This window comes from Kogia breviceps, chromosome 13 (assembly GCF_026419965.1).
Source record: "Kogia breviceps isolate mKogBre1 chromosome 13, mKogBre1 haplotype 1, whole genome shotgun sequence".
Classification (NCBI taxonomy): Eukaryota; Metazoa; Chordata; class Mammalia; order Artiodactyla; family Physeteridae; genus Kogia; species Kogia breviceps.
Genome location: NC_081322.1, coordinates 49,949,202 through 49,973,465, shown reverse-complemented (window position 1 = coordinate 49,973,465; position 24,264 = coordinate 49,949,202). Strand labels below are relative to the sequence as shown.

At 36.1% G+C, this 24,264-nt stretch overlaps 1 protein-coding gene across 1 annotated transcript in view; it reads left to right on the top strand.

Annotated features, from left to right (window-relative positions):
* The window catches only part of CEP85L (centrosomal protein 85 like), a 159,291-nt gene that overhangs the window by 85,926 nt on the left and 49,101 nt on the right, over window positions 1–24,264 (top strand). Inside the window, 1 exon segment of the mRNA XM_059083874.2 lies at window positions 6,629–6,746. Coding sequence (XP_058939857.2) covers window positions 6,629–6,746 — 118 coding nt within the window.

Below are 24,264 nucleotides of genomic sequence, written 5' to 3'. Positions count from 1 at the left end.
TCCTGTTTCGTAAATAAGTTCATTTGTATTATTTTTTTTAGATTCCACATGTGAGTGATATCATATGATATTTGTCTTTGTCTGTCTGACTTACTTCACTTCGTATAATAATCTCTGGGTCCATCCATGTTGCTGCAGATGTCATTATTTCATTCTTTTTTATGGCTGAGTAATATTCCATGGTATATATGTACCACACCTTCTTTATCCATTCATCTGTCGATGGACGTTTAGGTTGTTTCCGTGTCTTGGCTGTTGTAAATAGTGCTGCAGTGAACATCGGGGTGCATGTGTCTTTTCAGGTTATGGTTTTCTCTGGGTATATACCCAGGAGTGGGATTGCAGGATTATGTGGTAGCTCTCTATTTTTAGTTTTTTAAGGAACCTTCATACTGTCCTCCATGGTGGCTATACCAATTTACATTCCCACCAACAGTGTAGGAGGGTCCCTTTTCTCCACACCCTTTCCAGCATTTATTATTTGTAGACGTTTTGATGATGGCCATTCTGACTGGTGTGAGGTGGTATCTCATTGTAGTTTCAAGTTGCATTTCTCTAACGATTAGCAGCGTTGAGCATCTTTTCATGTATCTTTTGGCCATCTGTATGTCTTCTTTGGAGAATTGTCTATTTAGGTCTTCTGCCCATTTTTGGCTGATTCTTTAGTGTCATTTATGGATCTTTGGTAGCCACATACATTGTCAAGTAGGAGTTGGCTGGCCGAGGCTAGCCTTACCTGGATGGTCTGTATGCTCCATGGGGGTCTGTCATCCTCCACTATGCTAACCAGGGTTTGTTCATAGGGTGAAGTTCAAAGAGAAAATGAAGCACACACATTCTCTTGGAGCTGAGGCTCAGAACTGGCACAAAGTCCCTATGGGGGAATCCCTGTACCCTTAGTTTAATTGCTCTGGAACCTAAAACTTCTCTAAAAAATAAAGTCTGCTTAAAAAAAAAAATCACTTCCACTATGTTCTTATTGGTCACAAGGCCAGGAGACTTCACCTGTGGACAGTAGGAACAGCAAAATCACATCATAAAGGAGTATAAGTAATACAGGGAAGGGAATACTTATGGATGTTTTTGTAAACAATGTACCACACCCAGTGTCTTAAATAATCTTTGACATTTTACATTCTTATTATAAAGTTTTTGATAATTAATGCATTTGATATTATATAAGAGGAAGAAAAAGTAGCAACTCCTGTTTCTAAAGCAACATGACCAGAATTTAGAAGTAAAAATGTTCATATATAAAGATCTTTATAACACGTATAGTGATGAAAATTAGAACAATATTATAGTATATCTTTTTTCCAGGAACCAGATTAGAGTAATGGCCTTTAAAATGGTGATAACACATGCAGAGACTATTTCAGAGACAGAATTGACAGGATTTAGTTTCTTCCTGGATGGAACTGAGAGTAAAGATGCCGAACTTTTCTACTTTGGAATACAGTGTGGGTGATGATACCTTTTAAGTCACTTAACTAAAAATTGTATGCTGGATATTATTCCTGAAAATATCAAGTTATTCATGATTGCATGAGAAAAACGTGTTTTGGTTTTTTTTTTTTACAATACATATAGCTTTAATAGATTTTGGATAATTATGTCAAAACAGATAAAATGTTAAGGAAAAATAACTGCTATAGAAACTGTTCTTCTTATGGTTACCAGTGGGGAAGGGTCGGGGGGGAGGGATAGATTGGGAGTTTGGGATTGACATGTACATACTGCTATATTTAAAATACATAACCAACAAGGACCTACTGTATAGCACAGGTAACTCTGCTCAGTATTCTGTAATAACCTAAATGGAAAAAGAATTTGAAAATGAATAGATACATGTATATGTATGACTGAATCACTTTGCTGTACACCTGAAACTAACATAACATTGTTAATCAACTATACTCCAATATAAAGTAAAAAATTTTTTTTAATTAAAAAAACAAACTGTTCTTAAATGTTCCCCATCTTGTGAGAAAAAGCAAATAGGTTAATTTCAAAAACAACTCAGAAAAAAAAGGAGGAAACCTGATTTCTAATGCTTTATATTTGACACTAACCATTTAGGTAATTCTAAATAGGGTACTTGATCTTTTGCATATTGATCTTCTCATCTGCCTGGGTACAAGGAGTTGCACCACTGAAGCAAAAAATGAGGTTTTTGAAGATCACTCTTCTAGGCAACTCTCCTCTCCCACCTAGTTGTACAGCATGAGGATTAAATGAATAAATGTATGTAAAAAGCGCTAAAACTGTCTGATGCATAGTGGCTGTCAGAAAATAGTAGCCACATTATACCTGTTTTGTATATGTAATAGTTATGTTTACGTGCTTGTCTTTCCTCAGTCAACTTTGATCTCTTCACAGAAGAGACAGTGTCATGTACATTTTATTACTCATAGTAGGTACTCACTAAATATTCATGCAGAGGAAATAGCCTCATTTTAATGAAAAAGAGGTTAAGGTTGTTAACCTGTGCTGTTGCTGATACTAGTAGTTCTTATGATGGTTTACACTTAGAAATCGCATAGCTTGTGCCGCTGAATTGAACAGATAAAATATAGGGGTAAGTCAGTGCACTGGAGCCAGATTCAGAGAGAGGAAACCCTATACCCTCTGTGGTGACAGCTGAGTTAATGCTATTAGTAAATGATACTGGCAGTATAGAGGAGAATTCTCATTTTGTCATTACTTGCAATTTACAGCATAGTATCTACAAATCTTCTTAAGATCTTGTCCAATAATAGAGAATCTGACTAGCCATTGTTTCTGGTTCTTGGAAAGGAGACTGTAAATCTTTAGAGTGTCTTTTTTATTCATGAACCCTGGAACACACCTGCATTTATGCTAATGAGGTGATTCTTGGACCCTGGATAGCAGCTTCAGGATGAGTGCTATTTACCATAGAGACCAACCCTGTGATCAGAGGGTTGGGACTTTTGAGCCAGTCCAACCTCCAGGGAGAGGAGGAGGCTGGAGAGTGAGTTCAGTGATTTAATCAATCTTGCCCACACAGTGAAATTCTATAATAAAAACTCTGGGAACTCCCCAGATTTGTAGCCATTTGGTTAGAAGTGTGGATGGCCTGGGGATCCCACTTGAGTCTGGCATCTGAAGTGAGGCTTTCTTGTTGGGGATCATGCCCTTAAAGCTGTGGAGTCTGATGCTAACTTAAGGTGTTTAGTGTCAGAATCAAATTTCACACAGTGTAGCAGTTGGCCTTGAAACAAAATAGATTTAGAAATCGATTTTATAAAGCTATATACCTAGGTGTAAACAACCAAAATAGATAGAAACAAACTATTGAAACTGTATTTAAATACTCAGATAAGCTGATAAAAATAACCAAATCTTACTTCAACACTTGTGATGGAGAATAAATATGACTCTTGCGTTATGGGGTCCATCTCAAAGTAAAAGATGTTCTGCAAACTATCATATGTTAATTGATCATATCTGTGAAGTTGGAATTTTAAACTTTTAATAACCATGATATGTACACTTAGGCCTTGCTTTAGAAATATGATAAGTCCTAGCTTCTAAAGCAGATGAGTTAGAAGGACATTTAATATGAATTCCATTAAAAAAAATCCACACTATACCAAAGAATCCACCACTGATTTTTAAAGTTTACCTAGCAAAATTATAATGTGATTTCACTTTCACATGTAATTAAATGAGAGACATATACATTGCTGAAGGCTCAAATGATAGCATTTTTTAATAATAAAATATTTTTAAATTAAGGTATGGACATTTTTTTTAGACATACTATTATGCAATAGATTACAGTATAATGGAAATATAACTTTTGTATGCACTGGGAAACCAAAAAATTCGTGTGACTGGCTTTCTTGCAATATTCAGTTTATTACTGCGGTCTGGAACCAAACCTGCAATACCTCCAAGGTCTGCCTTTAAATGTAAAAGCATCCTTTTAATATACTTTGGGAGTATTTTCAGGCTATACTCATTAAACACATTTACCGTTCTTCCTCTGACTACTCTTATGATTTTCTCTTTATCACTGATTTTAAGTCATTTGATTAGGATGTTCCTTGGTTTAGTTTTCTTTTTGTTATTTGTGCTTTGGGTTCTTTGGTCTTCTTGGATCTGTGGGTGTGTCATTCTCAGCAGATTTGGAAAATATTTGGCCAGTTTTCTACAAATACTTTTTCTTGCTCATTCCTCCTCCCCTCACCTCCCCTATAGGGGTTCTAATTAAACATATATTTGGCCTTTTAAAGAAAGCCACAACTCATTGATTCTCTGAGTTTTTGTTTTGTTTGTTTTGTTTCATTTATTTGTCTTTTTTTTCTGTTTCTTTTTGGATCATTTCTATTGATATGTCTTCAAATTCCCTAATCTTTTCTTCTGCAAATTCTAATTTGCCCTAATCCCATTCAGGATAATATTTATGTCTTCCATGTCTCTGCTTAACATATTATGTCTTTCTTCTAGTTTCTTGAACATATGAAAATAGTTACAATAATTGATTTAGTGTCCTTCACTATTAATTCTGTCATTTGTGTCAGTTCTAGCTCACTTTCAGTTGATTGGCTGTTCACCTTATTGTGGGTCATATTTTCCTGCTTCTTTGAGATGCCAGGCATTGTGAATTTTAACTTGTTTTGGATGTTACATATTTTTGTATTCTTTTTTTAAAAATTTATTTATTTTGTTTATTTTTATTTATGGCTGCGTTGGGTCTTGTTGCTGCATGCAGGCTTTCTCTAGTTGCGGTGAGTGGGGGCTATTCTTTGTTGCAATGCACGGGCTTCTCATTGTGGTGGCTTCTCTTGTTGTGGAGCATGGGCTCTGGAGTGCAGGCTCCGTAGTTGTGGCACATGGACTTAGTTACTCCGCGGCATATGAGATCTTCCTTAGTTACTCCGCGGCATGTGAGATCTTCCTGGACCAGGGCTCGAACTTGTGTCCCCTGCATTGGCAGGCGGATTCTTAACCACAGCGCCACCAGGGAAGCCATTATTTTTGTATTCTTGAGCTTTGTTCTGAGCCCCAAATTGCCCTCAGTTGGAAATTGCTGCTAACTGATACCCTGTAAATTATGAAGTTTTCCACTCTGGCATTTGGGAACAGGCAGAATTCTGGGCTCCATGTGAGACTCAGGCACTGTTTCTTCTAATCTTTTTGGCTAACATATCCCCCACCCCCACCCCCACCCCACAACGCCCCCTCCCCACTTAAAGTAGTTTCTTCATGGCATTCATTAGTTAACACTCAGCTGAATGCTCAAGGGTGGCTCTGCACAGTGAACTCTAGCTGCCTTGGTTTCTCCAGATTACCAGCTTTGTTTTATCAACTCAGAGAGGTCACTTTCCCTGTTCAGAGGCTTAGGCTTAAAACGGTAATCTCTGGCAATCTTAGGGCTCACATAATTTGTTGTCCACCTCCCAGAAGTCACGGTGACTAATTGCCTGTTGTCCAGTGTCTTGAGAGTCTTTCTTACCTGTATTTTGTTCCATTTTGTAATTATGTCAAGGGGAAGGGCAAAACTGGTTCCTGTTACTCCATCTTGGCTGGAAGAGGAAGTTTAGTTTTCTTTGTAAAGTTTTACATTATTTGAAAAGTACTATGTGACTGATCTCTCCTAACTTATCTGTTTCTTGTTTGATGTTTTCTGTGTGGATGTTCTTAAAGGATAGCATATCTGAAAAACAAATAAAAACAGCTCTGAATAGGATAAGCTCTTTGATGCAGTCTGAACTTGCTCCAAAAGTTATTTTGTAAGTAATTTTGGAAAACATTAAGCTATTTGTTTACCCACATGTATCCTTATTATTCCTTGAAAGCACGTGCTCTTGCTCTCTTTTGCTCTCACTCTCTCATAACCTTAGTAGGAGACTTGTTCATTAAATTTTTGAAGATTAATGATAATATATATCAAGGTCTTTGCATGTTGCCTGGCACATAATGGTTTTCAAATGTTTAAGGATACATATTCACAAAAGTTAAATAATTTGATTAAAATAAGCTATAATCCACTGAGGAAATACTTGAACTTCAGTGTGTCTCGTTCCAGCATGAGGTTATATTAAAATGAAATTTCAGAGCTATCCAGAGATGCAAATCTGCCACCATGTGAGTTCTCCATTGTTGGTGATGTTTATGCAACCTGAATGTTGTAGATAAGATGCAGGCATAGTACAGCAGTTGAGCTAGATATTTATAAAAATACCTCTCATGCCGACAATGAAATTTTCAGAAGCTTCAATTGGTATTAAGTGTTGAACAGAATTTGGACGAATGGAAATAATAATACTAAGGTAAAGACATTCCAGACTGAGATTGAAACAGTTTTTATGTTAGGCAACAAGAAGAAAGAGAGCAAAGCATGACTTTGTTTGAATCTAAGAAGAGTATTCTACAAAAGATTATGTTCTTTAAAGTGTCAAAAGTACTCTACAGTATAAACTTTTTCTGTATTTAACATATCTTATGGTACTGTGGTTTAAAAAGATTTCCTATTATGAATTTTAAGATTGATCATACTTTTAACTCTTATGCCAAATTAGAATACTGAAAGTCCTGCTTTTAATTATCACTTAGAAAAGTATATTTCTTGTAATGTGTTACCTCAACTTATGTTTTGCAGGCAGAAGAAACAAATTACCCACTTGCATGAAAGAATAAGGGATAATGAATTACGAGCACAACATGCCATGTTAGGACATTACGTAAATTGTGAGGATTCTTATGTGGCTAGTTTGCAGGTAAGATTATAAAGGATTTTGTAGTTGATTTATTAGTAAAACATGTAAATTATATACTAAGCTTGTAAGATTAGGACATTTTTTTGGAATTAATAATCTGTTCACATGGTTCATATTTATATGTGTAGTGAAAGATGTCCAAGTGCTGTTTTCCATCTCCAGTTCACACCCTTTCCCCACACAAACAGGAGCTACTATTAACAGTTTCTAGTGTAGCCTTCCAGAGTTGACTTATATCACAACAAACACATATAAATGTATTTTATCCTCCTACCTTCACAAAAAGTATCAAAATAAATACAGTATTCAACACCTTGCTTCTTTCCCTTAATATTATATAAAATTATATAAAATACAGTGATTATTTTCATATCATTATATAGGCAGCATCCCTTTCCTTTGCTTTTACAGCTGCTTGATTTCCCATTTTATAGAGACAGCATAATTTATTCAACCTGTCTCTACTTGTCAAAATTTGGGTTGTTTCTAGTTTGGGACTATTGTACATAATCTTAGAAAAGTGAAACGCTGTACTCATTAAACAATAACTCACCATTTCACTTCCTGACCCCTGGCAACTACCATTCTACTTCATGTCTCTATAATTTTTATTACTCCAGGTATCTCATGTTAAATGAAATTATGCAGTATTTGTCTTTTTTGTGACTAACATATTTCACTTAGCTTAATATCCTCAAGGTTCATCCGTGTTTGTAGCATGTGTCAGAATTTCCTTCCTTTTTAAGGCTGAATAATATCCCATTTTATGTATACCACATTTTGCTTTTCCCCTCATCTTTCAATGGATACTTGGGCTGAATCCACATTTTAGCTATAGTGAATAATGCTCCTATGAACATTTTTTATATTATTTATTTGAACATGGGTGTACAAATATCTCTTTGAGACCCTGCTTTCATTTCTTTTGAGTGTATACCCAGAAATGGAATTGCTGGATCATATGGTAATTCTGTTTAATTTTTTGAGGAACTGCCACACCGTTTTACCACAGTGGAGATACCATTTTGCATTCCCACCAACAGTGTACAAGTGTTCTAGTTTCTCCACATTGTCACCAACACTTGTTATTTTCTGGTTTTTGATAGTAACCATCCTGATGATATCTCATTGTAATTTTGATTTGCATTTTCCTAATGATTAATGATGTTGAGCATCTTCATGTGCTTATTGGCTACTTCTGTATCTTCTTTGGAGAAAGGTCTATTCAACTCCTTTGCCCATTTTTAAATTGGACTTTCAGGTTTTTTCTTTATTGAGTTTTAGAGATTCTGTATTCTGGATATTAATCCTTTGTCAGATATATGATTTGCAAATATTTTTTCTCATTCTGTGGGTTGCCTTCTTATTCTGTTGATAGTCCTTTGTGTCTTTTCATGCACAACATTTTTAAATTTTCATGAAGTGCGATTTGTCTACTTTTCTTTTATTGCCTGTGTCTTTGGTGTCATAACCAAGAAATCATTAACAAATCCAGTGTCATGAAGCTTTTGCCACATGTTTTCTTCTAAGGGTTTTATAGTTTTAGGTCTTACATTTAGGTCTTAGATCCCTTAAAAGTTAATTCTTGTATACAGTGTTAGGTAAGGGTCCAACTTCATTCTTTTTGCATATGGATATCCAGTTTTCCCAGCATCATTTGTAGAAAAGACAATCTTTTCCCCATTGAATTGTCTTGGTACCTTGTCAAAAGTCATTTGACCATATATGTGAGGGTTTATTTCTGGGTTCTCTATTCTATTCCATTGGTCTGTATATGTCTCTCCTTATGCCAGACTGCACTGTTTTGATTACTGTAGCTTTGTAGAAAGTTTTGAAATCACAGAGTGTAAGTCCTCCTCTCTCCCCCTTTTTCAAGATTGTTTTGGTTATTTGTAGTCCCTTGAGATTCTATATGAATTTTAGGGTGGGTTTTTCTATTTATGCAAAAAATATGTTATTTGGATTTTGATAGGGATTGCATTTGAATATGTAGATCACTTTGAGTAGTATTGACATCTTAACAATATTAAGTTTTTCAGTCCATGAGCATGGGATATATTTCCATTTATTTGTGTCATCTTCAGTTTCTTTCAGCAGTGTTTCTTAGTTTCATTGTACAGTTCTTTTACTTCTTTGGCTAAGTTACATCTTAAGTATTTTATTCTTCTGGATACTATTGTAGATGGAATTGTTTTCATAATTTCCTCTTCAGATCATTTATTATTAGTGTGTGTAGAGATGCAATTAACTTTTCTGTATTAACTTCATATTCTGATACTTTGCTGAATCCATTCTTTTTTTTAAAATTTCTCCAGCTTAAACCCAGGAGGGTGGAGATACATTTTTTAAAAAATATTTATTTAGTTATTTATTTGGTTGCACTGGGTCTTAGTTGTGGCAAGCGGGCTCCTTAGTTGTGGCATGTAAACTCTTGCAGCATGCACATGGGATCTAGTTCCCTGACCAGGGATCAAACCCGGGGTGCCTGCATTGGGAGCGTGGAGTCTTATCCACTGCGCCACCAGGGAAGTCCCTGAATCCATTATTTATTGCTAAAGAATGTGTATGATCATATCATCTGTGAACAGTGATAATTTTACATCTTCCTTTTCAATTTGGATGCCTTTAACTTCTTTTTCTTGCTTAATTGCTCTAGCTAGAACTTCCAGTACTCTCTTCGGTAGAAGTGTTGTAAGTGGGAATCCTTTTTCCTGATCTTAGAGGAAATGCTCTCAATCTTTCACCATTGAGTATGATGTTTGCTGTGGTTTTTTTCTATATAGCTTTTATTATGTTGAGTAGTTTTCTTCTTTTCCTAGCTTTTTGTGTGTTTTTATCATAAAAGGGTGTCACATTTTGCTACATGCTCTTTTCAGCCTCAGTTGAGATGATTGTTTTTCTTTTTTCTTTCATGCTCTTTTTGTGCTGTATAGTAGCATTGATTGATTTTTGAATGTTAAACCATCCTTACATTCCAGGAATAAATCCCACTTAGTAATGGAGTATAATCCTTGTTATATACTGCTAAATTCAGTTTGCTAATATTTTGTTGAGGATTTTTATATCAATGTTCAAAAGGGTTGTTGGTCTGTAGTTTTCATGTAGTGTCTTCATCTGGCTTTGGTATCAGAATAATGCTGACCTCAGAATGGATTAGCAAGTGTTCCATCCTCTTCCAGTTTTTAGAAAAGTTTGAGAAAGATAGATATTAGTTCTTCTTTAAATGTTTGGTAGAATTTGCCAGTGAAGCCATCAGGTTCAGGGCTAGGGCTTTTGTTTGTTTGGAGATTTTAGATGACTGATTCAATCTCCTTACTAGGTCTACTCAGATTTTCTACTTCTTCATGATTTAGTGTTAGTAGGTTTTGCTTCTAGGAATTCGCCATTTCATCTAGTTTTTCCAATTTGTTGAACAGTTAATTCTTTATACTACTCTTTTATAATCCTTTTTTTGATAGAATTGATATTGTCTCCATTTAAATTTCTGATTTTAGTAATTTGAGTCTTCTTTTTTTCTTAGGCCATCTAGCAATAGGTTTGTTAATTTTGTTCTTTTCAAAGTATCAACTTTTGGTTTCATTTATTTTCTCTATTATTTTTCTATTCTTTATTTCATTTATCTCTGCTCTAATCTTTATTTTCTTCCTTCTGATAGCTTTGGATTTAGTTTGTTCTTCTTTTTTCCAGTTCCTTATGTTATAAAGTTACGTTGTTGATTTGAGATCTTTTTTTTGTTTTCTACATAAGGATTTAATATGTATTTCTCCTAAGACTGATGTTGAACTTCTTTTTATATATTTAAGACCCATTCATGTTTCTTTTTCTGTGAATTGTTTTTTCGTATTTTTTGCTTATTTTTTCTGTATTGGTTTTTTTGCTTATGGATTTTATGAACCCTTTAATGGAAAAAAGTTAATTTCTTTTACATATAATTTGATTTGAAAATGCATTTTCTGAATTGTCATAATATTTTCATTCTATTTATATCATTTTCTCATTTTTTTCCTTTATTTTTTTCTACCATGAAGTCTCTCTAATTCTGATGAGTATTTTATAAATAAACCATTTTGGAAGTGAACCCATTTAACAAACAATTATTAAACATCCACTGTGCTAAATTCTGAGGTCACAAAAGTGAAAAATAGTTCCTGCCTTCATGAGTCTCGAACTATAAAGGGAGAGACCATATAGGTAAACACATTTATGCAATCCTTTAAAATTTATTATGATTCCTATAGATTAGGCATTGTCTAGGTGCTAGGAATAGAAATGTGAACGAGATTGGTTTTGTCCTTGAGAGTACAGTCTAATGGGAACACAAACATAGGATCTATGATGCCTCATAACAAAATTTATATGGCCGGAAGGACTACTTTCTCAAATTATTACTGTTTTTAAGAATTGTCCTTAACATTTGTTTTTATATATTTCTATGTAAACTCTATAATTGGCTTGTTTATTTACAAAAAGAAGAAAAACTCTTGGCAGATTACTTAATGGTGGTATGTACTTCTGTTTGGTCACTTTCATTAACATCTTTATTCCTAGAATTTAAAAAAATCAATGTAAGTTGAATTTTTCCCCCATTATATTTTCAAACTTGTAGTTTTATTAAAGGCATTGTTATATTAAAATCGGGACATATTAAAGACCAAATAACTATCAGACTTATTTGAGGCAGAGGCACTTAACAGAGATTCCAGCTTTTTTTTTTTATCATACTTCAGTTACTAATGTATCAAATACCTTGTTATTATGTGGTTTCATCTTCAAGTTCCATCACATGATAGTAAGGCTCTGTCATACTGAGATTAATAGTGTACAGTTATTCGAAAGTGGTATTTCTATACTACTTAAGTAGTATAAGTTGCTTTGATAAGGGTATTTTAATAGAACCATGCAGTTTCTCCTTATAACTTTATTATTCTGAACAAAGGTTTTACTTGAGTTACACAATTATTATTATATTACCAAAAGCATTTAAAACTTACATTATCTGCAAGCTGAAGAAAATGTTTTTTGACACAGCATCAGGCCAGAAGAGGGCTCTCTAAGTCAGTCTGCAAGGACAGATAGAAATATCTGGAAAGGTAAGGAAAATGGGCTGCTAAAAATATTAGAAGAATTTTAAATTATGTGGGGGAATTAAAATATTGTTGAGAAATTCATTTTAAAAGATAAGTGCAATTAATAAAAGGAAATACAAGGAAAACCCTAAGTACTAAATGGATATGATAAATATATAAGATAAACTTTTTTCCAGGAGTTTGATACAGAGAGTGGATAAAACAGCAGAAGTTTAGGAGAAACAACTAATAAGATAATAAAATTTTCTTTAGTGAAGGAATTTTTTTGGCATGTGAATAATGTTTTTATTTTTCTTCACTTTTTTTTTTTTTCTTTTTGCGGTACGCGGGCCTCTCACTGTTGTGGCCTCTCCTGCCGCAGAGCACAGGCTCCAGACGCGCAGGCTCAGCAGCCGTGGCTCACAGGCCCAGCCGCTCCGCGGCATGTGGGATCTTCCCAGACCTGGGCACGAACCCGCGTCCGCTGCATTAGCAGGCAGACTCCCAACCACTGCGCCACCAGGGAAGCCCCCTTCTTCACTTTTTCATTGAACAGATTTGACATGTAATATGGTGTAAGTTTAAGGTGTGTGGCATGTTACTTTGATACATTTGTATGTAATATGATTGCTATTGTAGTGGTATTTATCACATTACATAACTATATATAGTATGATATAATTGTCTGTATTCATTACACTGTGCATTAAGTTTTTATGGCATATTTACTACTTGTTAAAAGTTTTACCCTTAAACACCACCACTCTTATCCCCTGTGGGAGCTCCCCTCCACCCATCCCTGGTAAGGAGGTACTCTTATGTTTTTTACAGGTTTAACTTCTTTAGATTCCACATATAAATGGTATCATACAGTACTTGCTTTTCTCTGATTTATCTCACTTAGCTAATGTGCTCAAGGTCTATCCATGTTGTCTCAAATGGAAGATATCCTTCTTTCTCATGGCTGAGTAATATTCCATTGTGTGTCACATCTTTTGTCAATTCATCTGTTGATGGGCATTGGGCTGTTTCCATACCTTGGCTGTTGTGAATAATGCTGCGATAACCATGGGGGGTGCATGTATCTTGTAGAAATTCTGTTTTCATGTCTTTTGGGTATATGCCCAGAGATGGAATTGCTGGATCACATGATAGATTTGTCTTTTATTTTTTTGAGGAGCCTTCATATTGTTTTCTATAGTGGCCACGCCAATTTACATTCCCACCAACCAAGTTTAAGGGTTCTCTTTCCACCACATCCTCACCAGCACTTGTTGTCTTTTGTCTTTTTCTTCTTTTTTTTTTTTTTTTTTTTTTTTTTTTTTGCGGTACGCAGGCCTGTCACTGCTGTGGCCTCTCCTGTTGCGGAGCACAGGCTCCAGATGCGCAGGCTCAGCGGCCATGGCCCAAGGGCCCAGCCGCTCTGCGGCATGTGGGATCCTCCTGGACCAGGGCACAAACCCGTGCCCCCTGCATCGGCAGGCGGACTCTCAACCACTGCGCCACCAGGGAAGCCCTTTTGTCTTCTTTATGATAGCCATTCTAATAGGTGGGAGGTAAGATCTCATTTTGGTTTTGATTTGCATTTCCCTAATGATTAACAATGTTGAGCATTTTTTCATGTGTCTGTTGGCCATTTTGATGTCCTCTTTGGAAAAACGTCTATTTAGTTCCTCTGCCTATTTTTTAATAGATTGTTTTTTGTTGAGTTGAATGAGTTTTTTTAATATATTTTGGATATTAACCCCTTATATGATACAGAGTTTGCAAAATGTTCTCCCATGCTATAGATTGTCTTTTCATTCTGTTAACTGTTTCTTTTGCTGTACAGAAGCTTTTGAGTTTGATTAGTCTCATTTGTTGAGTTTTGTTTTTGTTGTTTTTCCTTTTGGCATCATGTCAAAATCATTGCCAAGACAAATATTGAGGAGCTTCTTCCCTATATTTTCTTCTAGCAGTTTTATGGTATTGGGTCTTATGTTTAAGTCTTTGGTCCATTTTGAGTTAATTTTTATGAGTGATATGAGATAGGGGTCCGGATTCATTGTTCTGCATGTGTTTCTCCAGTTTTCCCAGCACCATACCCATTGAGTATTCTTGGCTCCTTGTTGAATATTAGTTGACCTTGTATTCTGGCATTTAATTCTGGGCTCTCTGTTGTGTTTCATTGGTCAATGTGTTTATTTTTGTGCCAGTACCAAACTGTTTTATTACTATGGCTTTGTAGTGTAGTTTGGAATCTAGAAGTGTAATGCCTCTGGTTTTGTTCTTTTTTCTCAGTATTGCTTTGGCTGTCCAGGGTGTTTTTAGGGTTGTTCTATTTCTGTGAAGAGCAACAAAGGAATTTTTTTTCTTGGATTTATGAACATTATTTTTTGTGCACAACATTTTATATGTGCACATTTTTTAGGTCCATAACTTGTTCATCTTAATTTCCAAGTATATTTTTAAAAGAGGGGGGCTTCCCTGGTGGCGCAGTGGTTAAAAATCTACCTGCCAATGTAGGGGACACGGGTTCAAGCCCTGGCCCAGGAAGATCCCACATGCTGCGGAGCAACTAAGCCCATGCGCCACAACTTCTGAGCCTGTGCTCCAGAGCCCGCGAGCCACAGCTATTGAAGCCTGTGCACCTAGAGCCTGTGCTCTGCAATGGGAGAAGCCACCGCAATGAGAAGCCCATGCACCGCAACCAAGAGTAGTCCCCGCTCACCACAACTAGAGGAAGCCCACACACAGCAATAAGGACCCAACTCAGCCAAAAATAAATAAATAAAATAAATAAATTTTTTAAAAAGGGAACTATACTTTTACTATTCTGTATATTCTAGATTTAAAAAGCATGTTTTTGAAATAAAATGACTTTTTAATTAATTTATAGATGGAAAACATTATTGAGAAGTAACTTCTATTTGCCCATTAAAAACTTTGAATAACCTTACAATCGAAATGAAGTAGACATTGCTAAGTCTGATAGACAGAAAATGAGAACCAGGTCTTTATCCTAAAATCCAAACTTCCTAGGTTGTTTCAGTAGTAGAATTGGTAGAACCAAGGAGTAATTTGTACTTATAATGCCTTAAACCAAAATTTTAACCTGTGGTTAACAGGCTTGCATGGAAAAAACCCAAATGTGAAAGACCCTTTTTCCTTTTGTTAAAAACTGAAAAAGAAAGAGAATTCTTCTTTAGGAAGACCAGTTAAATAATGGTTATTCTTTTCAAGCTTTATTGATGCATCATTCCTTTTTTCTTCCCATTTATATCATTTTTTTCTATTCCTTTTTCCTTAAGCTATATTTTTCTTTTTTTTTTTTTTTTTTTTTTTGCGGTATGCGGGCCTCTCACTGTTGTGGCCTCTCCCATTGCGGAGCACAGGCTCCAGACACGTAGGCCTAGCGGCCACGGCTCACAGGCCCAGCCGCTCCGCGGCATGTGGGATCTTCCCGGACCAGGGCACGAACCCGTGTCTCCTGCATCGGCAGGCGGATTCTCAACCACTGCGCCACCAGGGAAGCCCCTCAGCTACATTTTTCTACTACCAAGTCCTTTGGTTCTAATGAACATTTTATAAATGAGTCCCACCTTTGCAAAGGAACTTATTGAACAGAACATAAACACCTAATGTGTTAAATACTGGGCCCACAGAAGTGAAGAACAGTTTCTGTCTTCATGGAACTTGAAGTTCACAAAGGGAGACTATATCAAAAAACATGTTTATCCATTTCTTCAAAAATTATGTTTACTGTGGATAAGGCTAAGGCACAATTTAGGCTCTAGTAATACATGAAAGAAGTTGGTCTTTCCCTCATAGTGTGTACAATCTAATGAGGAGCACAGATAAACATCAGACAATTGCCATATATTGGAGGTGCCCAAGAGGGATATATTTGAAGAGCTATGAGAACCCGTACTAAGAACATATAAACTAGCCTTCCAAAGGTCAGGTCAAGCTTCCCATAGGAAGGTATATCTAATCCAAGAACCTGATGGATTAAAAGAAAATAGCCAGAAGAAGGAGGTAGCAGAATATTGTTTGAGGCATAGTATACTGCATGCAGACAGGCTTAAAGGCAAGAAAGGAGGTAATCATTTGGAAAACTACAAATTATTCTGTAAGGATGAAATATATAATGAGAGAAGAGTAGTGGTAAGAGATGTGGTTGAAGAGGTAAACAGGGGTCAAGTTGTATCAAAGGCTTGAGAAGTAAGGGCTTCATTTGTCTCCAATTTAGGGATAATTCCAGTCAATGTCTGTTGAATTAGCATAATTATTAATAGCACCCTCTTTCACTCACCCAGATATCTTAGTTTGGTTATTCCAGTGGCATAATAGAGACTGGATTTAAGATGGATAGTATTGGAGACAGGGAAACAGTCTGGAGGCTATCTCAATAATCTAAAAGTTAAGTGAATACCTGAATTTTAAAACAGTGTTGGTCAGGATGAAAGGAAGAGTACTTATTAAACATCTGTGTGACCAAGCATGGGCTAGATGTAGTGACATTAATGTGATGAGAGAGATAATTGCCTAGTTTCAGATGGGAGAAGTTGATGGGTTTACACTGTCAATGACCAGGATAGAGACTGCTCCATTAGGAGTAGGTTTAGAAGAGAAAAATAATGAGTTCAGCTTATGTGTTATAAATTTGGGACTGAGATGAAGAATGAGGTTGGATTCCTGGGTAGAGGTCCTTGGGCATGATCTGGTGTTGCAGGGAGTGAAGAAAATGGGATTCAGAAGTAAAGACAGGAACAGTAGTGTTCTACAGGGTAGTAGAAGAGCACAACTTGTGAAGGAGAATGGGAGGTGGTGTGGGGTATTGTCATAGAAATGAAGGGAAGAAAGGCTTTCTCCAGAATGAGTGGTTGTATGACACTTAGAGAAAGTAGGTATAAAGGCTGAAAGCATCTGATTAAATGTAGAAATTAAAACTCTTCGGCTTCAGTCTTCTCTGTCTGCTTAATTTCATCTAGAGGTTCAACTACAGCTCGTCGTGCTGCAAAACACATTTCTGTAGTGCAAATGTGCTCATACACAAATGATAAATAGGAGAACAATGTCAGCATAGTTTTCAAGTCTCACTGGTTCCTCTGTGGGTTTGTTTTGTTTTGTTTTCTAGGCAAGGGGAGTTAGAATAATGGGGGTAAAATTAGTGTTTGGCAGGCTGTAAAAAAGACCTAGGTTCACCTACTGCATTGGCAGCAGAAGCCTCTTCAAGCTTCATTTAAAGAAAATTAGGAGTGCCTGTCCTTCCTTGAGAGATGCACTTCCTCTGCTAGTGATTTTCAATTCATGGCAGGTTATATTGCCTCCTGCCCATCTGGATGGCAGTCCCTCTACTGCAGAGTTCTACCTTCATCATCTCAACACCCACCAGACCTGCTCTGATCAAAGCAACACCAGCATTTTGTCTGTTTTTAATATCAACTGTGGCTGCCTGCCCAGAATGTTCAACTTACTCCCTGGTTACTGTCTTCATTAGTGATCTGGTGTAAAGTTGGATAGCTTTTGAGTGGATTATTCATATCCTTACTTTTCCATAAGCCATATTATTCTTAGTTCATAATTTTCTAGTGGTTTTCCACTAATGTGTATATTTAATTATAATAAAAACACCTTTATTAACTTTTTTGTAAAATTAGTAAAGTATATAATTTAGGGAACTTTTAGGTTCACAGCAAAATTGAGCAGTAAGTACAGAGAATTCCCATGCTGTGTTCCCCATACACCCACAGCCTCCTCCACTATTGACACCTTGTATCACAGGGTACATTGTTACAGTTGAACCTATATTGACATGTCCTTATTACCCAAAGGCCATAGTTTACATTAGAGGGTTTGTTCACACTTGGTGTTGTACATTCTGTGGGTTTGGACACATGTATAATGACCTATCTCCACCATTCTAGTATCATACAGAATAGTTTCACTGCCCTAAAAATCTGTGTACTCTGCCTGTCCTGCCTCCCTCCCCCTTAACCTCTGGCAACAACTAATGTTTTTAGTGTCCCTAGTTTTGTCTTTTCCAGAATGTCCTAGTTGGAATATAGCCTTTCAGATTGGCTTCTTTTGCTTAGTCATACACATTAAAGTTTCCTCTATGTCTTTTCATGTATTGATGGCTCATTTCTTTTTAGCACTGAAAAATATTCCATTGTCTGGATGTACCACACTTTATCCATTCACCTACTGAAGGAAATTTTAGTTGATACCAAGTTTTGGCAGTTGCAAATAAAGCTGCTAATAACATGCATGTGCAGATTTTTGTGTAGGCATAAGTTTTCACTTCCTTTGGATAAATATCAAGGGATATGATTATGGATCATGTAGTAAAAGTATGTTTAGTTTTTAAGTAACTGCCAAACTGTTCCAAAGTGACTATACCACTTTGCATTCCCACTAGCAATGAGTGAAAGTTCCGTATCTTCACCAGCATTTGATATTATCAGTGTTTTGGATTTGGGCCATTCTAACAGGTGTATAGTGGTAGCTCATTGTTGTTTTAATTTGCAATTTCCTAAAGACATATGATGTTAAACACCTTTTCATATGCTTATTTTCCATCTGTATATTTTCTTTGAGGTGTTTGTTCAGATCTTTTGCCCCTTGTAAATTGTGGTGTATATTTTTTTTATTATTTAATTTGAGTGCTTTGTATATTTTGGATACAAGTTCTTCATCAGATGTGTCTTTTGCAAATATTTTCTTCCAGTATGTGGGTTGTCTTTTCATTCTCTTGATATTGTCTTTTGCATAGCAGAAAATTTTAATGAAGTCCAGCTTATCAGTTTATTTTATGGATCATGCCTCTTGGCACTGTATCTAAAAGTCATTGCCATATCCAAGGTCATCTGAGTTTTCTCCTATGTTATCTTTTTCTTTTTTTTAACATCTTTATTGGAGTATAATTGCTTTACAGTGTTGTGTTAGTTTCTGCTGTATAACAGAGTGAATCAGCTATATGCATACCTATATCCCCATATCCCCTCCCTCTTGCATCTCCCTCCCACCCTCCTTATCCCACCGCTCTAGGTGGTCACAAAGCACCGAGCTGATCTCCCTGTGCCATGCAGCTGCTTTCCACTAGCTGTCTGTTTTACATTTCGTAGTGTATATATGTCAATGCCACTCTCTTACTTTGTCCCAGCTTACCCTTCCCCCTCCCCATGTCCTCAAGTCCATTCTCTACATCTCTGTCTTTATTCCTGTCCTGCCCCTAGGTTCATCAGAATGATTTTTTCTTTTAGATTCCATGTATATGCATTAGCATACAGTATTTGGTTTTCTCTTTCTGACTTACTTCACTTTGTATGACAGACTCTAGGTCCATCCACTACATCACTACAAATAACTCAGTTTCGTTTCTTTTTATGGCTGAGTACTATTCCACTATATATATGTGCCACATCTGCTTTATCCATTCATCTGTCAGTGGACACTTAGGTTGCTTCCATGACCTGGCTATTGTAAACAGTGCTGCAATGAACGTTGTGGTACATGACTCTTTTTGAATTATGGTTTTCTCAACTCCTGTGTTATCTTATAGGGGTTTTATAGTTGTGCATTTTATGTTTGTGTCTGTGGTCCATTTGAGTTCTTCTTTTTAAATTTAATTTTATTTAATTTTTTATATAGCAGGTTCTTATTAGTTATCCATTTTATACATATTAGTGTGTATTTGTCAATCCCAATCTCCCAATTCATCCCACCACCATCACGCCCCCGCCCCGCCATTTCCCCGCCTTGGTGTACATACGTTTGTTCTCTGCATCAGTGTCTCAATATCTGCCCTGCAAGCCAGTTCATGTGTACCATTTTTCTAGGTTCCACATATATGCGTTAATATATGATATTTGTTTTTCTCTTTCTGACTTGCTTCACTCTGTATGACAGTCTCTAGATCCATCCACCTCTCTACAAATGACCCAATTTCGTTCTTTTTTATGGCTGAGTAATATTCCATTGTATACATGTACCACATCTTTATCCATTCATTTATCAGTGGACATTTAGGTTGCTTTCATGTCCTGGCTATTGTAAGTACTGCTGCAATGAACATTGGGGTGCATGTGTCTTTTTGAATTATGGTTTCCTCTGGGTATATGCCCAGTGGTGGGATTGCTGGGTCATATGGTAATTCTATTTTTAGTTTTTTAAGAAAACTCCATACTGTTCTCCATAGTGGCTGTATCAATTTACATTCCCACCAGCAGTGCAGAAGGGTTCCCTTTTCTCCACACCCTCTCCAGCATTTGTTGTTTGTAAATTTTCTAATGATGCACATTCTAACTGGTGTGAGGTGATACCTCATTGTAGTTTTCATTTGCATTTATCTACTAATTACTGATGTTGAGCAGCTTTTCATGTGCTTCTTAGCTATCTGTATGTCTTCTTTGGAGAAATGTCTGTTTAGGTCTTCAGCCCATTTTTGGATTGGGTTGTTTGTTTTTTAAATATTGAGCTGCATGAGCTGTTTATATATTTTGGAGATTAATCCTTTGTCCATTGATTCATTTGCAAATATTTTCTCCCATTTTGAGGGTTGTCTTTTCATTTTGTTTGTAGTTTCCTTTGCTGTGCAAATACTCAAGTTTCATTAAGTCCCATTTGTTTATTTCTGTTTTTATTTCCATTACTCTAGGAGGTGGATCAAAAAAGATCTTGCTGGGATTTATGTCAAAGAGTGTTCTTCCTATGTTTTCCTGTAAGAATTTTAAAGTGTCCAGTCTTACATTTAGGTCTCTAATCCATTTTGAGTTTATTTTTGTGTATGGTGTTAGGGAGTGTTCTAATTTCACTCTTTTACATGTACCTGTCCATTTCTCCCAGCACAACTTACTGAAGAGACTGTCTTTTCTCCGTTGTATATTCTTGCCTCCTTGGTCATAGGTTAGTTGACCACAGGTGTGTGGGTTTATCTCTGGGCTTTCTATCCTGTACCATCGATCTGTACTTCTGTTTTTGTGCCAGTACCATACTGTCTTGATTACTGAAGCTTTGTAGTATAGTCTGAAGTCAGGGAGCCTGATCCTCCAGCTCCATTTTTCTTTCTCAAGATAGCTTTGCCTATTCGGGGTCTTTTGTGTTTCCATACAGATTATGAGATTTTTTTTGTTCTAGTTCTGTGAAAAATGCCATTCGTAGTTCAATAGGGATTACATTGAATCTGTAGAATGCTTTGGGTAGTATAGTCATTTTCACAATATTGAATCTTCCAATCCAAGAACATGGTATATCTCTCCATCTGTTTCATCTTTACTTTCTTTCATCAGTGTCATAGTTTTCTGCATACAGGTCTTTTGTCTCCTTAGGTAGGTTTATTCCTAGGTATTTTATTCTTTTTGTCTCAGTGGCAGATGGGAGTGTTTCCTTAATTTCTCTTTCAGATTTTTCATCATTAGTGTATAGGAATGCCAGAGATTTCTGTGCATTAATTTTGTATCCTGCAGCTTTATCAAATTCATTGATTAGTTCTAGTAGTTTTCTGCTGGCATCTTTAGGATGCTCTATGTATAGTATCATGTCATCTGCAAACAGTGACAGTTTTACTTCTTTTCCAATTTGTATTCCTTTTATTGCTTTTTCTTCTCTGATTGCTATGGCTAGGACTTCCAAAACTATGTTGAGTAATAGTGGTGAGAGTGGACATCCTTGTCTTCTTCCTCATCTTAGAGGAAATGCTTTCAGTTTTTCACCATTGAGAATGATGTTTGCTGTGGGCTCGTCATATATGGCCTTTATCATGTTGAGGTAGGTTCCCTCAGTGCCCACTTTCTGGAGAGTTTTTATCATAAATGGGTGTTGAATTTTGTCCAAAGCCTTTTCTGCATCTATTGAGATGATCATATGGTTTTTCTTCTTCAGTTTGTTAATATGGTGTATCACATTGATTGATTTGTGTATATTGAAGAATCCTTGTATTTCTGGGATAAATCCCACTTGATCATGGTGTATGGCCCTTTTAATGTGTTGTTGGATTCTGTTTGCTAGTATTTTGTTGAGGATTTTTGCATCTATATTCATCAGTCATATTGGTCTGTAATTTTCTTTTTTTGTAGTATCTTTGTGTGGTTTTGGTATCAGGGTGATGGTGGCCTGATAGAATGAGTTTGGGAGTATTCCTTCCTCTGCATTTTTTTGGAAGAATTTGACATGGATGGGTGTTAGCTATTCTGTAAATGTTTGATAAAATTCACCTGTGAAACCATCTGATGCTGGACTTTTGTTTGTTGGAAGATTTTTAATCACAGTTTCAATTTCATTACTTCTGATTGGTCTGTTCATAGTTTCTATTTCTTCCTGGTTCAGTCTTGGAAGGTTATACCTTTGTCCATTTCTTCCAGTTTGTCCATTTTATTTACATAGAGCTGCTTGTAGTAGTCTCTTAGGATGCTTTGTATTTCTTTGGTGTCTGTTATAACTTTTCCTTTTTCATTTCTAATTTTATTGATTTGAGTCCTCTCCCTCTTTTTCTTGATTAGTGTGGCTAAAGGTTTCTCAATTTTGTTTATCTTCTCAGAGAACCAGCTTTTAGTTTTATTGATCTTTGCTATTGTTTTCTTTGTTTCTATTTCATTTATTTCTGCTCTGATCTTTATGATTTCTTTGCTGTTAGTAACTTTGGGTTTTGTTTGTTTTTCTTTCTCTAGTTCTTTTAGGTGTATGGTTACATTGTTTATTTGAGATGTTTGTTGTTTCTTGATGTAGGATTGTATTCCTATAAACTTCCTTCTTAGAACTGCTTTTGCTGCATCCCATAGGTTTTGGATCGTTGTGTTTTCATTGTCATTTGTCTCCATGTATTTTTTTATTTCCTCTTTGGTTTCTTCAGTGATCTCTTGGTTATTTAGTAATGTATTGTTTACCCTCCATGTGTTTGTGTTTTTTTCCCCTGTAACTGATTTCCAATCTCATAGCTTTGTGGTCAGAAAAGGTGCTTGATATGATTTCAATTTTCTTAAATTTACTGAGGCTTGATTTGTGACCCAAGATGTCATCTATCCTGGAGAGTGTTCCGTGCGCACTTGAGAAGAAAATGTAATCTGTTGTTTTTGGATGGAATGTCCTATAAATATCAATTAAATCTGTGTGGTCTGTTGTGTCATTTAAAGCTTGTGTTTCCTTATTAATTTTCTGTTTGGATTATCTGTCCATTGGTGTAAGTGAGGTGTTAGAAAGTCCCCCACTATTATTGTGTTACTGTTGATTTCCTCTTTTATAGCTGTTAGCAGTTGCCTTATGTATTGAGGTGCTCCTGTGTTGGGTGCATATATATTTATAATTGTTATATCTTCCTCTTGAATTAGTCCCTTGATCATTATGTAGTGTTCTTCCTTGTCTCTTGTAACATTCTTTATTTTAAAGTCTATTTTATCTGATATGAGTATTGCTACTCCAGCTTTCTTCTGATTTCCATTTGCATGGAATATCTTTTTCCATCCCCTCACTTTCAGTCTGTATGTGTCCCTAGGTCTGAAGTGGTTCTCTTGTAGACAGCATATATATGGGTCTTGTTTTTGTATCCATTCAGCCAGTCTGTGTCTTTTGGTTGGAGCATTTAATCCATTCACATTTAAGGTCATTATCAATATGTATGTTCCTATAACCATTTTCTTAATTGTTTTGGGTTTGTTTTTGTAGGTCCTTTTCTTCTCTTGTGTTTCCCACTTAGAGAAGTTCCTTTACCATTTGATTTAGAGCTGGTTTGGTGGTGCTGAATTCTCTTAGCTTTTGCTTGTCTGTAAAGTTTTTAATTTCTCCACGGGGTCTGAATGAGATCCTTGCTGGCTAGAGTAATCTTAGTTGTAGTTTCTTCCGTTTCATCACTTTAAATATGTCATGCCACTCCCTTCTGGCTTGTAGAGTTTCTGCTGATAAATCAGGTGTTAACCTTATGGGAGTTCCCTTGTATGTTATTTGTCATTTTTCCCTTGCTGATCTCAATAATTTTTCTTTGTCTTTAATTTTTGTCAATGTGATTACTATGTGCCTTGGCGTGTTTCTCCTTATGTTTATCCTGTATGGGACTCACTGTGCTTCCTGGACTTGGGTGGCTATTTCCTTTCCCATGTTAGGGAAGTTTTTGAGTATAATCTCTTCAGATATTTTCTCATGTCCTTTCTCTCTCTCTTCTCCTTCTGGGGCCCCTGTAATGTGAATGTTGTTGTGTTTAATGTTGTCCCAGAGGTCTCTTAGGCTGTCTTCATTTCTTTTCATTGTTTTTTCTTTATTCTGTTCTGCAGCAGTGAATTCCACCATTCTGTCTTCCAGGCCACTTATCTGTTCTTCTACCTCAGTTATTCTGCTATTGTTTCCTTCTAGTGTATTTTTCATTTCATTTACTGTATTGTTCATCTCTTTTTTTGTTGTTCTTTAATTCTTCTAGGTCTTTGTTAAACATTTCTTGCATCTTCTCAGTCTTTGCCTCCATTCTTTTTCTGAGGTCCTGGATC